This window comes from Trichomycterus rosablanca, chromosome 12 (genome assembly GCF_030014385.1).
Source record: "Trichomycterus rosablanca isolate fTriRos1 chromosome 12, fTriRos1.hap1, whole genome shotgun sequence".
NCBI lineage: Eukaryota > Metazoa > Chordata > Actinopteri > Siluriformes > Trichomycteridae > Trichomycterus > Trichomycterus rosablanca.
Genome location: NC_085999.1, coordinates 22,850,639 through 22,864,913, shown reverse-complemented (window position 1 = coordinate 22,864,913; position 14,275 = coordinate 22,850,639). Strand labels below are relative to the sequence as shown.

General features: G+C 43.6%; 1 protein-coding gene across 1 annotated transcript in view; it reads left to right on the top strand.

Annotated features, from left to right (window-relative positions):
* Positions 1 to 14,275, top strand: part of kcnh3 (potassium voltage-gated channel, subfamily H (eag-related), member 3) — a 100,564-nt gene that overhangs the window by 56,436 nt on the left and 29,853 nt on the right. The window contains exons 8-9 of the mRNA XM_063005450.1: positions 6,084 to 6,452; positions 9,963 to 10,162. Of these exons, the coding sequence (XP_062861520.1) occupies positions 6,084 to 6,452; positions 9,963 to 10,162 (569 nt within the window). The remainder of the gene's footprint in view (positions 1 to 6,083; positions 6,453 to 9,962; positions 10,163 to 14,275) is intronic.

The following is a 14,275-nucleotide window of genomic DNA, read 5'->3' as shown; positions in this document are numbered from 1 at the left end:
CTAAACAGGCTAACGGACAGGCTAAACAAAGTCTAAACAGGCTAAACAGGCTAACGGACAGGCTAAACAAAGACTAAACAGACTTACAGGGCAAACAGAGCAAACAGAGCAAACGGACAGAGTACCAGGAGCAGAGAAAACAGACGCAAACAGAGTTACCATGAAAATAGTCTCCAACCAGCCTCTCCCTGAGCCTCTCCTAAATAGTAGCAGCTGGGGCTAATTAGCCCCAGCTAACCAATCAGGAGAGGGAGGCTGGCTGGAGACTGGGGAGAGAAGGGCGTGGCACACTGGAGCACAGGATCACCCTGAGGCTCCAAGCGTGACAGTAGGCCCCTCCCCGAAGGCACGACTCCTGGCGTGCCCAAATACAAAAACTAAAAGGAGGTCCTGGACCTTGAGGGGCAAATTCGAAGTCATTCAAAAAATTCCGAGGCAGGCATGACAAAAGTTCAGAAGCGCCGTCGGTGGGTGCTGATAAAGAACCAGGAGCACCCTCTGGGGGTGCCGACTTGACAGGAGCGCCTTTGGAGACCGGAGTGCCATCAGGGGGCACCGACTCGGGAACAGGAGCGCCATCAGGGGGCGCCAACTCAGGAACAGGAGCGCCGTCGGAGGACACCAACTCGGGAACAGGAGCGCCGTCGGAGGACACCAACTCGGGAACAGAAGCGCCGTCGGAGGACACCAACTCGGGAACAGAAGCGCCGTCGGAGGACACCAACGCCGTCGGAGGACACCAACTCGGGAACAGAAGTGCCGTCGGAGGACACCAACTCGGGAACAGAAGTTCCGTCGGAGGACACCAACTCGGGAACAGGAGCGCCGTCGGAGGACACCAACTCGGGAACAGGAGCGCCATCGGGATGCGCCAACTCGGGAACAGGAGCGCCATCGGGATGCGCCAACTCGGGAACAGGAGCGCCATCGGGATGCGCCAACTCGGGAACAGGAGCGCCGTCGGAGGACACCAACTCGGGAACAGAAGCGCCGTCGGAGGACACCAACGCCGTCGGAGGACACCAACTCGGGAACAGAAGTTCCGTCGGAGGACACCAACTCGGGAACAGGAGCGCCGTCGGAGGACACCAACTCGGGAACAGGAGCGCCATCGGGATGCGCCAACTCGGGAACAGGATCGCCATCGGGATGCGCCAACTCGGGAACAGGAGCGCCATCGGGATGCGCCAACTCGGGAACAGGAGCGCCATCGGGATGCGCCAACTCGGGAACAGGAGCGCCATCGGGATGCGCCAACTCGGGAACAGGAGCGCCATCGGGATGCGCCAACTCGGGAACAGGAGCGCCATCGGGATGCGCCAACTCGGGAACAGGAGCGCCATCGGGATGCGCCAACTCGGGAACAGGAGCGCCATCGGGATGCGCCAACTCGGGAACAGGAGCGCCATCGGGATGCGCCAACTCGGGAACAGGAGCGCCATCGGGATGCGCCAACTCGGGAACAGGAGCGCCATCGGGATGCGCCAACTCGGGAACAGGAGCGCCATCGGGATGCGCCAACTCGGGAACAGGAGCGCCATCGGGATGCGCCAACTCGGGAACAGGAGCGCCATCGGGATGCGCCAACTCGGGAACAGGAGCGCCATCGGGATGCGCCAACTCGGGAACAGGAGCGCCATCGGGATGCGCCAACTCGGGAACAGGAGCGCCATCGGGATGCGCCAACTCGGGAACAGGAGCGCCATCGGGATGCGCCAACTCGGGAACAGAAGCCAGCTGCGTGGCGAAGAGGCTTCGTGAGTCAGCTGCGTGGAGCCTGGCGAAGAGGCTTCGGGAGTCAGCTGCGTGGAGCCTGGCGAAGAAGCATCCGGAGTCAGCTGCGAGAACCCTTGAGAAGTTAACTGCGAAAACACTAGAGAAACGTCACTCAGCTGCGAGGACCCTGGAGAGGCGTCCGAAGTCACTTGGGAAAACACTGGAGCAACGTCATTCAGCTGCGTGGACCCTGGAGAGGCGTCCGAAGTCAGCTGCGAAAACACTGGAGAAACGTCATTCAGCTGCGAGGACCCTGGAGAGGCGTCCGAAGTCAGCTGCGAAAACACTAGAGAAACATCACTCAGCCGTGAGGACCCCGGAGAGGCGTCCGGACTCAGCTGCAAAAACCCTTGAGAAACTTCTCGAAACAGCTGTGAGAACCCTGGAAAGGCGTCCGAAGGTAACTGCAAAAGCACTGGAGAAACGTCACTCAGCCGTGAGGACCCTGGAGAGGCGCCCGAAGTCAGCCGCGAAAACACTGGAGAGGCATCCGAAATCAGCTGCTTGGACCCTGGATATGCGTCAGAAGTCAGCTGTTTGGACCCTGGAGAAACTGGACTCAGCTGCGAAAACACTGGAGAGGCGTTCGAAATCAGCTGCTTGGACCCTGGATATGCGTCAGAAGTCAGCTGTTTGGACCCTGGAGAAACTGGACTCAGCTGTGAAAACACTGGAGAGGCGTCCGAAATCAGCTGCTTGGACCCTGGATATGCGTCAAAAGTCAGCTGTTTGGACCCTGGAGAAACTGGACTCAGCTGCGAAAACACTGGAGAGGCGTCCGAAATCAGCTGCTTGGACCCTGGATATGCGTCAGAAGTCAGCTGTTTGGACCCTGGAGAAACTGGACTCAGCTGCGAAAACACTGGAGAGGCGTCCGAAATCAGCTGCTTGGACCCTGGATATGCGTCAAAAGTCAGCTGTTTGGACCCTGGAGAAACTGGACTCAGCTGCGAAAACACTGGAGAGACGTCCGAAATCAGCTGCTTGGACCCTGGGTATGCGTCAAAAGTCAGCTGTTTGGACCCTGGAAAAACTGGACTCATCTGCGAAAACACTGGAGAGGCATCCGAAATCAGCTGCTTGGACCCTGGAAAGGCGTCAAAAGTCAGCTGTTTGGACCCTGGAGAAACTGGACTCAGCTGCGAAAACACTGGAGCCGGCGAACCAACAGAAGGACTCCCGGAGCCCTTGGGGTCGAAACCGGAAACAGGACCTAAATAATTTTGGCTGGCTCCTAACGTGGACTTGGGACAGTCACGAGCTTTATAAGCGGGCACTGGCTCCTGGACCACATCCGCAGTGGGCACTGGGGAAAATTTAACCTCCCCAGTGGGCACTGGATGCCAGGTATAAGCTGCAGTGGGCACTTTGCTACATGGAAATTTGGTTCTCATGAGGCCCTCAAAATCCTTCACCGAGTTCAGCACAACTCCCCTGTCAGACCAAAGCTGCTTAGCCCACTCATGAGCAGCACCCCTCAGTCTAGACATCATAAATCGTACCTTGTCGATTTCAGTTGGCTGGGGGTCCAGAAGGTTCTGCAGGTAGAGCTGGCTCTGTAGAAGGAAGCCTTCAACACTATGGTTGCTTCCATCATAAGGAGCCGGCCTACTAAGCGGGAAGACCAGAGGAAACCTCATAGAGCCAAAGTCTGGGAAAACGTGAACAAGCAACATCTCGCTGTGTCCTAATTGAGGGAGACTATTCTGTAACGGTATGTGGGCTAGACGGACAGGAGGGGCGGACACAAACGCAGAGATGTGTGATAGAAACTATATTTAATAATAATAAAGACAAGACAGGGTTAAACTGACAGAACAGGACTAAACAGACTAACTGGGCTAAACAGACTAACTGGGCTAAACAGACTGAGCAGGCTAACGGACAGGCTAAACAAAGACTAAACAGGCAAAACAGACGAAACAGGCTAACGGACAGGCTAAACAAAGACTAAACAGGCAAAACAGACTAAACAGGCTAACGGACAGGCTAAACAAAGTCTAAACAGGCTAACGGACAGAGCAAACAGAGCAAACAGAGCAAACAGAGCAAACAGAGCAAACAGAGCAAACAGAGCAAACAGAGCAAACAGAGCAAACAGAGCAAACAGAGCAAACAGAGTTACCATGAAAATAGTCTCCAACCAGCCTTTCCCTGAGCCTCTCCTAAATAGTAGCAGCTGGGGCTAATTAGCCCCAGCTAACCAATCAGGAGAGGGAGGCTGGCTGGAGACTGGGGAGAGAAGGGCGTGGCACACTGGAGCACAGGATCACCCTGAGGCTCCAAGCGTGACACTGTCCTGGTACATAAATAATTAAAATACCTGCTAACCAACCATGGCATCATTTCCTTAATTATGACATTTATTTATGTGAAACTATTGAAACTACACTACAAACCCCATTTCCAGAAAAGTTGGGATATTTTGTGAGTTCTCTTGATCTTTCTTTAACCAATTAAAGTAAAAGAAAGGATTTCCAATGTTTTTACTAATCAGCTTTATTTTATAAATATAAACATCTTTAAAATGGTATGCCTGCAACACACTCCAAAAAGTTGGGACAGAGGCATGTTTACCCCCATGTTTTAACACATTTCTTATTAATGAGACTTTACTAGTTTGGTAAATGAGGACACTAATTGTTGCAGGTTTGCAAGTTGAATTTTGTCCATTCAGTTTGATACAAGACTTTAGCTGCTCAACAGTTTGTGGTTGCCACTGTCTTATTCTCTTCTTCATGCTGCACTATAAATGTTCAATAAAAGATAGAACTGGACTACAGGCAGGCTAGTCAAGTAAACATATTGTGTTTATGAAGCCATGCTGTTGTGGTGCATACGGAATGAGGCCTGGCATCATCTTGCTAAAATAATCATGAACTTTACTGTCTGAAATAAGCTTGGACCTTGGAACTTAGAATTTGGAGGTGGTTATACATAAAATTAATATATGGCTTTTTCTTTGTGTGATAGAGGTTCAGGCTACATTTCTTAATGCAGCGTCAAACTGTGTTGTGTGCCAATGGTTTACTGATGTTCTCCTTTGCTCATGTGGCTATTTTTATAATTTTATCATGATAGATTCTCATGCAGTGACATCAGACAGCTTAAAAGATCACACACATTCAATAGTGGTTTCCAGCTTTGCCCTACACAGACTGAGATCTCTCCAGATTCCCTGATTTTTTTCACAATATTATGAACAGTAGATGATTAAATAATTTGCAGTCTTGCATTGAGTTCTTTTTAAACTAAACCTTACATATTGTAATCATTTCTTGTAAAGACTGATCCTTTGGATCGTCCTTTAATACTAAACCATGGTTCCCTTATCTGTTATTATTTACTTGCTTATTGGGAAATGCTGTAACTTGAATATACAAACCTTTCAGTCTCATTTTGCCTCTGATCCTAGTATTCTAGTATTGATTCTAGTATTGCTCCTATGATCTAGTCATATCCAATTACCCAATTTTGCTAACCAAGGAGGGCAGTGACTAGCACACACCCCTTTTGACACGTGCAGTAGCCAGCTGCCTCTTTTCCATCTGCACTGGGTGGGTTCATATGAAGATCTATATCACACAGGCACCATTGATTAGCCAGCAGAGACCATAATTGCATCAGTTATAAAAAAAAAACCTGACATTTCTGCCCTCTGGATAAGCAATTTTTCATATAGGTGCCTGGCCTCCGAGTTTGAGATGTCAGCTCTGGTGTGCTAGTGTGTTTTACCACTGCACAACCTGAGCTCTGCAGATATTACGTTCTAAATGTGTTAACATAATTTAATTAAGTTCAAAATCAATGAAGACATTGAGAATCTTTTTCTTCTACTTTTGTCAGTTCAAGAGAATTAAATCACTTGTTTTTATCCTCATACTGACCTGCCCTTGGGTCCAGAATAAGCTTGCTGATGAGTGAAGGCTGCTCAACCTCACTAGCCCCATTACAGAATGACTCACACTGGTGTTTAGGCCTCTCTTAATTAGAACCGAAACAGGTGCAATGCAATAGAGCTAATAAACAATATTGTAGTCAAAGGACCTGCGTCCCCCTGTTTATGTATTTTGTCAAATGCACATAACTTCAAACAGCATGCAATGTCTTAACTGTATGAAATCATAGATACAAATGAGCCTATCGTATATCTTCTAAAGGTGTTAATGAAATAAGTAAAAGACTGCTGAGATACTTAGACCAAATTTTGTAAAATATTTGTGTTGCCTAAATTCAGAAAAGTGAGTTAGTTTAGGGCTAAAACTGTTTATTATCTCATGTGTATATAATTTTTTCTTTACATACAGGCTGGCTGCATGAGCTAGCCAAGCGTCTGGGAACACCATATGTCCTTTCTCCTCTTGCCTCCCTCCTCCCTGATTCTCTGAGGCCAAACCACCTGGACGGCTTGAGTAAGAACATGAGTCAGTGGAATTCGTCTAGTGCTGATGTGGTTAGCCAAAACTTGGGAGGAAACTACAGCCAGTGGAATGGTACAAGGACAGTAGACGGTCTTGGTCTTGGCTCAATGCTGGGTGGTGGGCCATCTGTAAGGAGCTCTTATGTGACATCCCTGTACTTTGCTTTAAGCAGTCTAACCAGCGTGGGCTTTGGCAACGTCTCAGCCAACACTGACTCTGAGAAAGTCTTCTCTATTTGCACCATGCTGATTGGTGGTGAGTTAACACATTTTTTAAAGTATGCTCTAAACATTCACTTGTGAATGATACAGTGCATTGAAATACCATAGTCTTGATTCTCTAATCCTTTTTAATCTGAACCAGTTTTACAAGTGTCAAACCTGTGATTTATATACCTTTTTCTTCAAACTTTACTTTTTATATTAAACCATTTTTTTAATCAAAACCAAAAAAAGTTATAGAAGTTGTGTACAGATTTGACTGAGCCACTTAAGGGCACCATATTATACTGAATCTTTTGATGCATGCTCAATAATCCAGGTACACAAATCCACAAAGTTGAATCAGTTCATCTGGACACAAGTTTGTTGTAGAGATACGAAGAATTAGAATTAGACTGAAGAAGTCACTTGGATTGAGTGGCGAAACGTATCTCTACAGCAAAGTTTTCTGGTACAGGTTTTTAATCATGCAGAGAACACGTGGTGTCTAAGTTTGTTGGTAAGCTCTTAGAAGTAATGGTTCTTAGTGCTTAGTGCTGTCTTGTTCAGTGACACAAAGAATTAAAATAATAGGCAAATTAAATTTGGCAGTGGTGATTTTGTGCTGTCTGTGGCTAGATGACAGCAACCTGCTTAGTGTGTAAGCAATTTGCTTTCTCCAGTGGGCTGTAAAGATTCATACTCTGTGCTGTCTACAAAGTATGACTGGAAGGTAATAACTCGGACTTTCATTGGGAGAATGATTATTGTCTCGATCAGTAAACTTTTCTATGTTTACTACTGATGTTAAACAGAATTGACAAAGCTAAAGATGATTTGCATATGCAATGAGGTCCACCTGCTGACACTGTGGCATTGCTTTTATATCATATCTAAATATCTAGCTTTCACTTGCAGTCTATAACCCTTGTCCTAAAACAAGGTAGTTTACACACTGTGATGCACATGTGATTGTATTTAAGCTTCTGCCTGTTAAGAGAAACATTTCTCACATGTGCCAGCAAAGTGTACCTTTTGGGGTAATTTTGGCAGAAACTTGGGGCTGAGGGAAATGTTTCATATGCTAAAAAACGTGAATCCAGTTGCACGCAGTGTGTCTTTGTTTCATTTGTCTTTGTGTGTTTGTTGATCATTACACTATTTTGTGCTGGAAAAGCCTTATTTTATATGGCAGGATAGTGCTCTGATGCATGAAGTCATTTGAATATCATTCTTATGTTGACTGTTCCCACCCTCTGCATTTGGGCTCATAACCATGATGTAGCATGTGGATTGGCTTCTTGCTTTCTAAAAGTATCTATTAAGAATTGTGTCAGTTTCTGCTGTTGCACAGAAAGAGTTAGATCTAACAAATTAGACCAAGATAATTCAAGTACACACAAAATGAAAACACACACATTTTTAGTTAACTAAATTCAACTGACAGTTGGGGTCAGTTTCACTAGCCACACCCAGGCATGACTGTTGTCCGACCTGTAAAATCTTAAGATCATTAACTGTCTGGCAATGTGAAGCAGGCTAGAGGGTTTTAAAAAGCAGCACCTGATGCCACATTGTAAAGAGATTTAAATACGTGTGTGAGGCAAAATCACTGAAGTGTCAGTCTGAAAAGGGGTTACAAAGCCATCGCTAAGGCTCTGGGACTTCAGAAAACCACAAAAGGAGCAATCATTTACAAACAAACAGTGGTGAACATTCCTAGGAGTGGCCTGCCTACCAAAATTTCACCAATGTATTGACAACTTCACAAAAGATCTCAGACAAAACTAAGAGCTGCATGACTAACACATTTATGGCCAGTCTACACGACTCCACAATAAGAAAGACACTGAAAAATAGAATAGTTGTAAAGCGCAAACCACTACTGACCAAAAAAAGAGGCTTGTCTTGCATTTGCTAAAAAACAAACAAAACAAACTGATGACCAAAGTCAGTAATAAGAAATTCTTTGGACTGAAATTCCAAAGAAATTCTTTGGACTGATCTAGGATTCTAGGGTGGAACTTTTTGGAAGGCATGGGTCTGTTACATCTGGTATAAAACTAACATTGCATTCAACCAAAAGAACATCATAACATAACAGTTAAACATGGTGGTATAACTAGTGAGAAGAAAATAAAAGCAATTTGAGTTCTTTATTAGTCCGGTCCACTCTGTGATAAAGTCAATAGTGAGTTCTGGACATTTTCAGTGCAGACACAGCAGGTTTCTGTCACATCCAGCAGGAGCCTGCTTGCTAGATGTGACAGGAGCTCCCGGAGCTAATGATTCATGTATGTGCCACGCCTCTGTCTCCAGGAGCACATGGTTGAGGAAGCTTTGTTTATAGTGGCAAATCGACACCCCTTTGTTATGATTGGTTGATTACGCTAATGATCCACAGCTACAACTCATTGATAGATTCTTTAATCATGCTTTTGCCTGTTACTCTGTTCATGATATAGATGGTACTTTAGTACTGACTTTGGTTACTTTATTTGGTGATTGTTTGGAATATTAAGAATCATGTTTTGCAGGTCATGTTTAGAGAATCATGTCTTGTCTTAGTCTAGTTCATGTTTAGCGTCAGCATCCAGTTCATGTTTAGCTTTAGCATTGTGTTAGCTTGTAGGGTGTAGGACCCATGCTGCTCAAAGTAAATTGATGCTTAATATTGCCAAGTGACACACTCTGACTTTGAAGTCGTATTTTTTCAATCTTGTTATTAAAGTATCTTTAAAAATCATTGCTGGTACAGTTAAATCGCATATAAGATTTGTTTTTAGTAACATTTTTAGTTAGTTTGGACATTGTCTCATAAAGGATTCTAGGATTATTATTATTCGCTATTAAAAAAGAATAAGATATAGATTTAGCTTTTATAAGTGCATGTTTATACTTGCACTTATATGTTTATAGAATCTTCCCATGCTATCTTATACACTTCCAGTGTAGTGTGCCTCCACCTGCGCTTGAATTTTTGTGCTGCTTGTTCTAGACTAGAGCGTGTGTGTGGTCATGTATAATAATAATAAAGAAGAAGAAGAAGAACAGAATGTTTGCTTTGTCAATACTAATAATTAGAATAAGAATAAAAATAATATAGAGAATAATAGTAATAAGACTGTCAGAAAATGTTTGATTGCCTTCTTACCTTCTGCAATCATACTATTAATAATAAGAAGAATAACAATGCTATCAGATAACAACAACAACAATAATAATAATGGTGTCATCACTAGGAAGAAGAAAATTGGAGAAAGGAGGATAAAAAAGAAAACAGACCATTAAATAACAATACTGCCTACTGCAATCACACTAATAAGACTATTAAATAACAATGATTGTTTTATTCAGACAATGCCAAGCCACATTCTGCATATGTTGCAAAAGTGTGAGTTAAGTAAGAAAGTGCTGGTGCTAGACCATCCTGCCTTTCCTCTAGATTTGTTTGGTGATTGTCTGCTTGGAGAATTTATTACATACTTTATAAAATTATAATGATGATTCACTCATTTTGGTGCACATCCACACATGTTTTCTTGTTTATGTCTGTTTTTGTTAGCATTGATGCATGCTGTGGTATTTGGTAACGTGACAGCCATCATCCAGCGAATGTACTGCCGCCGATCTCTATACCACACACGCACAAAAGACCTGAAGGACTTCATTCGTGTGCACCGGCTGCCCAATGCCTTAGAGCAGCGCATGCTGGAGTGCTTTCAGACCACCTGGTCAGTGAATAATGGAATTGATGTCAATGAGGTGAGTTTCAGTTCTGTGCTAGACATTTTCTGTTATTTGATTTAGGACTAATAGCATACACCATGTTTGAAATCAGTAATACCAACCCATTTTTCTAATGCAATTGGGGTATGTAAAAACAGAGTAAAAGGATTCACACAACAAATTTAAAATTTGTTTTTGCCCTATTAATAAGCCCCTCTTCAAAGAATACACCGAACAAGGATTTGTGAACCCACTTTTTGAACAAGTTATGTACAACCCCAAATCAGAAAAAGTTGGGACAGCATGAAAAAAAAACACAGAGTTTCTTACATTTACTTTGACTTTTATTTCATTGCAGACAGGATGAACGTGAGATATTTCATGTTTTGTCTGGTCAACTTTGTTATGAAATAATTATTAAAAAACATCCATTCCAGCATTTCAGGCCTGCAACATATTCCAAAAAAAGTTGGGACAGTAAAGCATTTACCACATTGTAATGTTGCCATTTTTTTTCACCACACTTAAAAGACGTTTTGGCATACCAAGTGGATACCAAGAGATTTAGTGTTTCAGCTTTTATTTTGTCCCATTCTTCCTGCAAACACGTCTTAAGATGTGCAGTATGGGGTCGTTAAATGTAAATGTAAGGAACGCTGCATTTTTATTTTATTTGCATTTTCCATACTGTCCCAACTTTTCTGATTTGGGGTTGTACTTGACAAGCCTTCATATAAGAGACTTTAGCCATGTTCTGGGAACATATTGTTGGCCACATTGGGTTCTAATACTTAATTGCTTCCTCCCAAAAAGCCACTGTCTATCACCATCTAGTTATCACCATTTTTATTATTCATCTTTTCCTATCCTTTCTATCTCTCTTTTATTCCCACATCATCAATACATCAGGGGCTTAACACAGCAGAACTATTTTCCGAACTTAACTCGCATACCTCCAGAATTCTTTGGAGTAATTCATTGGGAGATTACCAGCCGTTCTCCCATAACAATGTGCCGCGAGGGTGAAGAGCTCGTGGAAGAAGAGGCAGTAAACTCACACGACTTCGGAGATGCGGTTTAGACCTGTGCTTTCCCGCATAGTTCTCTTCAACGTGCGCTCACTCAGCAACAAACTGCACCATGGCTGGCTGACCAAATTGTAAAAGCTGAACAGCAACACTCACACTTTACCTATCATTAGTATGAGAGACTTCAACCACACCAACCTGAGTGCCAAACTTTCAAAATATAAACAGTTGATCAGCTGCCCCACGAGAAGACAAAACACTTGACCACTGCTACAGCACCATCAAAAATGCTTACCAGGCCTAGACCCGTGCCCCACTTGGAAACTCTGATCACTCCCTTATCCATTTCATCCCCTTATTCAAAAGCTTAAACCCACAAAGCCTGAGAGGAAGACAGGAGCAGGAATTGTCCTCAAATGACTGTTCCTTTATCTGGACTTTTCACACCCATCTGTCCTCCCCTCCATAACACCTAACACCCCCTGCCCACCACCCTATTACCTTCACAGTCAGCTGTGTTCTCTGGAAACAGAGGATCAGGAAACCTGCTGGTCCTGATGGTGTCTTACCTGCTACACTCAGATGCTGTTCTGTACAGCTTTCTCCCATCCTTATTGATCTCTTAGATCAGTCCTTGACCATGTCCGCTGTTCCTGCAAGCTTCAAGAACTCTGTCATCATTTCAGTGACTACAGAACAAGTGTTTTGACAGACTTCAACACCTTAAAGTTGACTGGTGCCGTTCATGACTCTCTCCAGTTTGTATATAGAGCCAACAGGTCTGTAGATGATGCCCTTAATTTGGCTCTTCCTTACATCCTGCAACACCTGGACTGCACTCTTACACACGTGTGCTGTTTGTAGACTTTAGTTCTACTGGATAAACTGTGGCACCTCAATGTCTCCCCATCTGTTTGCTTCTAGATCCACAAATTCTTGTCTGACAGAAAACAGTATGTCAAGGCAGGTGATCACATTTCTGTCCCTCTCTGCCTCAGCACTGGTGCTCCACAGGGATGTGTGTTCTCTACCCTGCTCTACTCCCTCTATACCAATGACTGTAGTTCTATCAGAAACTCTGTTAAACTTGTTTGAATTTTAGATGACACTACACTGCTCAGTGTTATCTAAAACAACGATGAGTCTACATACTGGGAGGAAATAACACGGCTGGTGTCATGGTGTGGAGCTAACAACCTGGAGCTAAACACACAAAAAACGATGGAGAAGATCATTGACTTCAGGCATAAGTCAAGTCAAGTCAAGTCAACTTTATTTATATAGCGCTTTTTACAATAGACATTGTCTCAAAGCAACTTTACAAAATCCAGGACCAACAGATACAAAAACCCCTGTTGAGCAAGCCGAGGGCGACTGTGGCAAGGAAAAACTCCCTGAAAATTACAGGAAGAAACCTTGAGAGGAACCAGACTCAGCAGGGCCCATCCTTCATGGGTGGCCTGGAGGATACTTTAAATAAATACACGATTTACACAAATCATACAAACACAGAATTAAATGATCTAAAAGTCATAACTGGTAATAAATAGATAAATAAACAATTAAATAATAATAGAGTTGTTATCCGCTCTAGTCTTCAATAAAGTCTGTAGTGATTTCTTGTCGTTGCAATTACTCCAGACCCGTCACATCTGACAGGAGCAGCATCGTTGTCCCGGCAGTCTCGACTTTAATCCTTAACCTCGGCGGGTAAACAGGTTTCCATCAGAATGCCCTCGGGGTAAAACAACAGAGAATGTAGTTAATAATGTACAATGCTAGTTGACAAACAGTTTTACAGAGAGTTTTAGACTCCGGCAGCCCTAATTATTACAGCATAACTAAAAGGGAGAGCGAGCAGGTAACAAGGTCATGAAGGCTTTCACAGGACATCAGCGCCCATCTCCCCACCGTCACCAAACCTGAGTGATCGGACAAGAGAGGCAGAACGACAGCAACCCAACATCCCTGATCACCACAAGTTTCTATGACCAAGAACCCCCAAGCTCTGCGCCTTTGTCTATACTAATCAAAAGCCTGAGAAAATAAATATGTTTTCAGTCTAGACTTAAACATTGAGACTGTGTCCGAATCCCGAATAGAGGCAGGAAGATTATTCCAGAGTTGTGGAGCTTTGTAAGAAAACGCTCTTCCACCAGCCGTGATCTTTTTAATTTTAGGAACTATAAGTAACCCTGCATCTTGTGAACGAAGTGGACGCGCTGGGCTGTAGTGATTAATAAGTTCACTCAGATACTGTGGAGCCAGACCATGTAGCGCTTTATAAGTTAGTAAAAGTATTTTGTAATCAATGCGAAATTTAACTGGCAGCCAGTGTAGAGACGATAGAACAGGAGTAATATGGTCAAATTTTTTAGTTCTAGTTAGCACTCGAGCTGCTGCATTTTGAACTAATTGGAGTTTGTTTAAGGATCTACCAGAGCATCCAGTTAGAAGAGCATTACAATAATCTAACCGAGAAGTTATAAACGCATGGATCAGTTTTTCGGCGTCATTAACAGATAGTATATTTCTTATTTTAGAAATGTTACGCAAATGATAGAAAGCAACTCTAGTAATATTATTAACGTGTGTATCAAATGAGAGATCTGAATCTATTGTGACACCTAAGTTTTTTACATCTGGGCTGGGAGTAACAGAGAACGTGTTTAAGTTTAGCACCAGGTTAGACAACTTGTCTCTTGCAGCTTTAGAGCCAACAAGTAAAACCTCTGTTTTATCTGAATTAAGTAAAAGAAAATTACATGACATCCAGTTTTTTATGTCGTTTACACAATCTTCTATCTTACTGATTGTGTCAGTATCATTTGGTTTGGCTGATATATACAGCTGTGTGTCATCTGCATAGCAGTGAAAGTTTATGCCATGTTTATGAATAATTTCACCTAGTGGAAGCATATAGAGTGTAAATAATAGCGGTCCCAGTACCGACCCCTGTGGAACACCATACTTTACTTTTGTAGTTTCCGAGCATTTATTATTTACATAAACGAATTGAGAGCGGTCAGTCAGATATGATTTAAACCAAGAGAGTGCGAGTCCTTTAACACCTACTGTATTTTCTAGCCTCTCCAGTAAAATGTTATGATCGACCGTATCA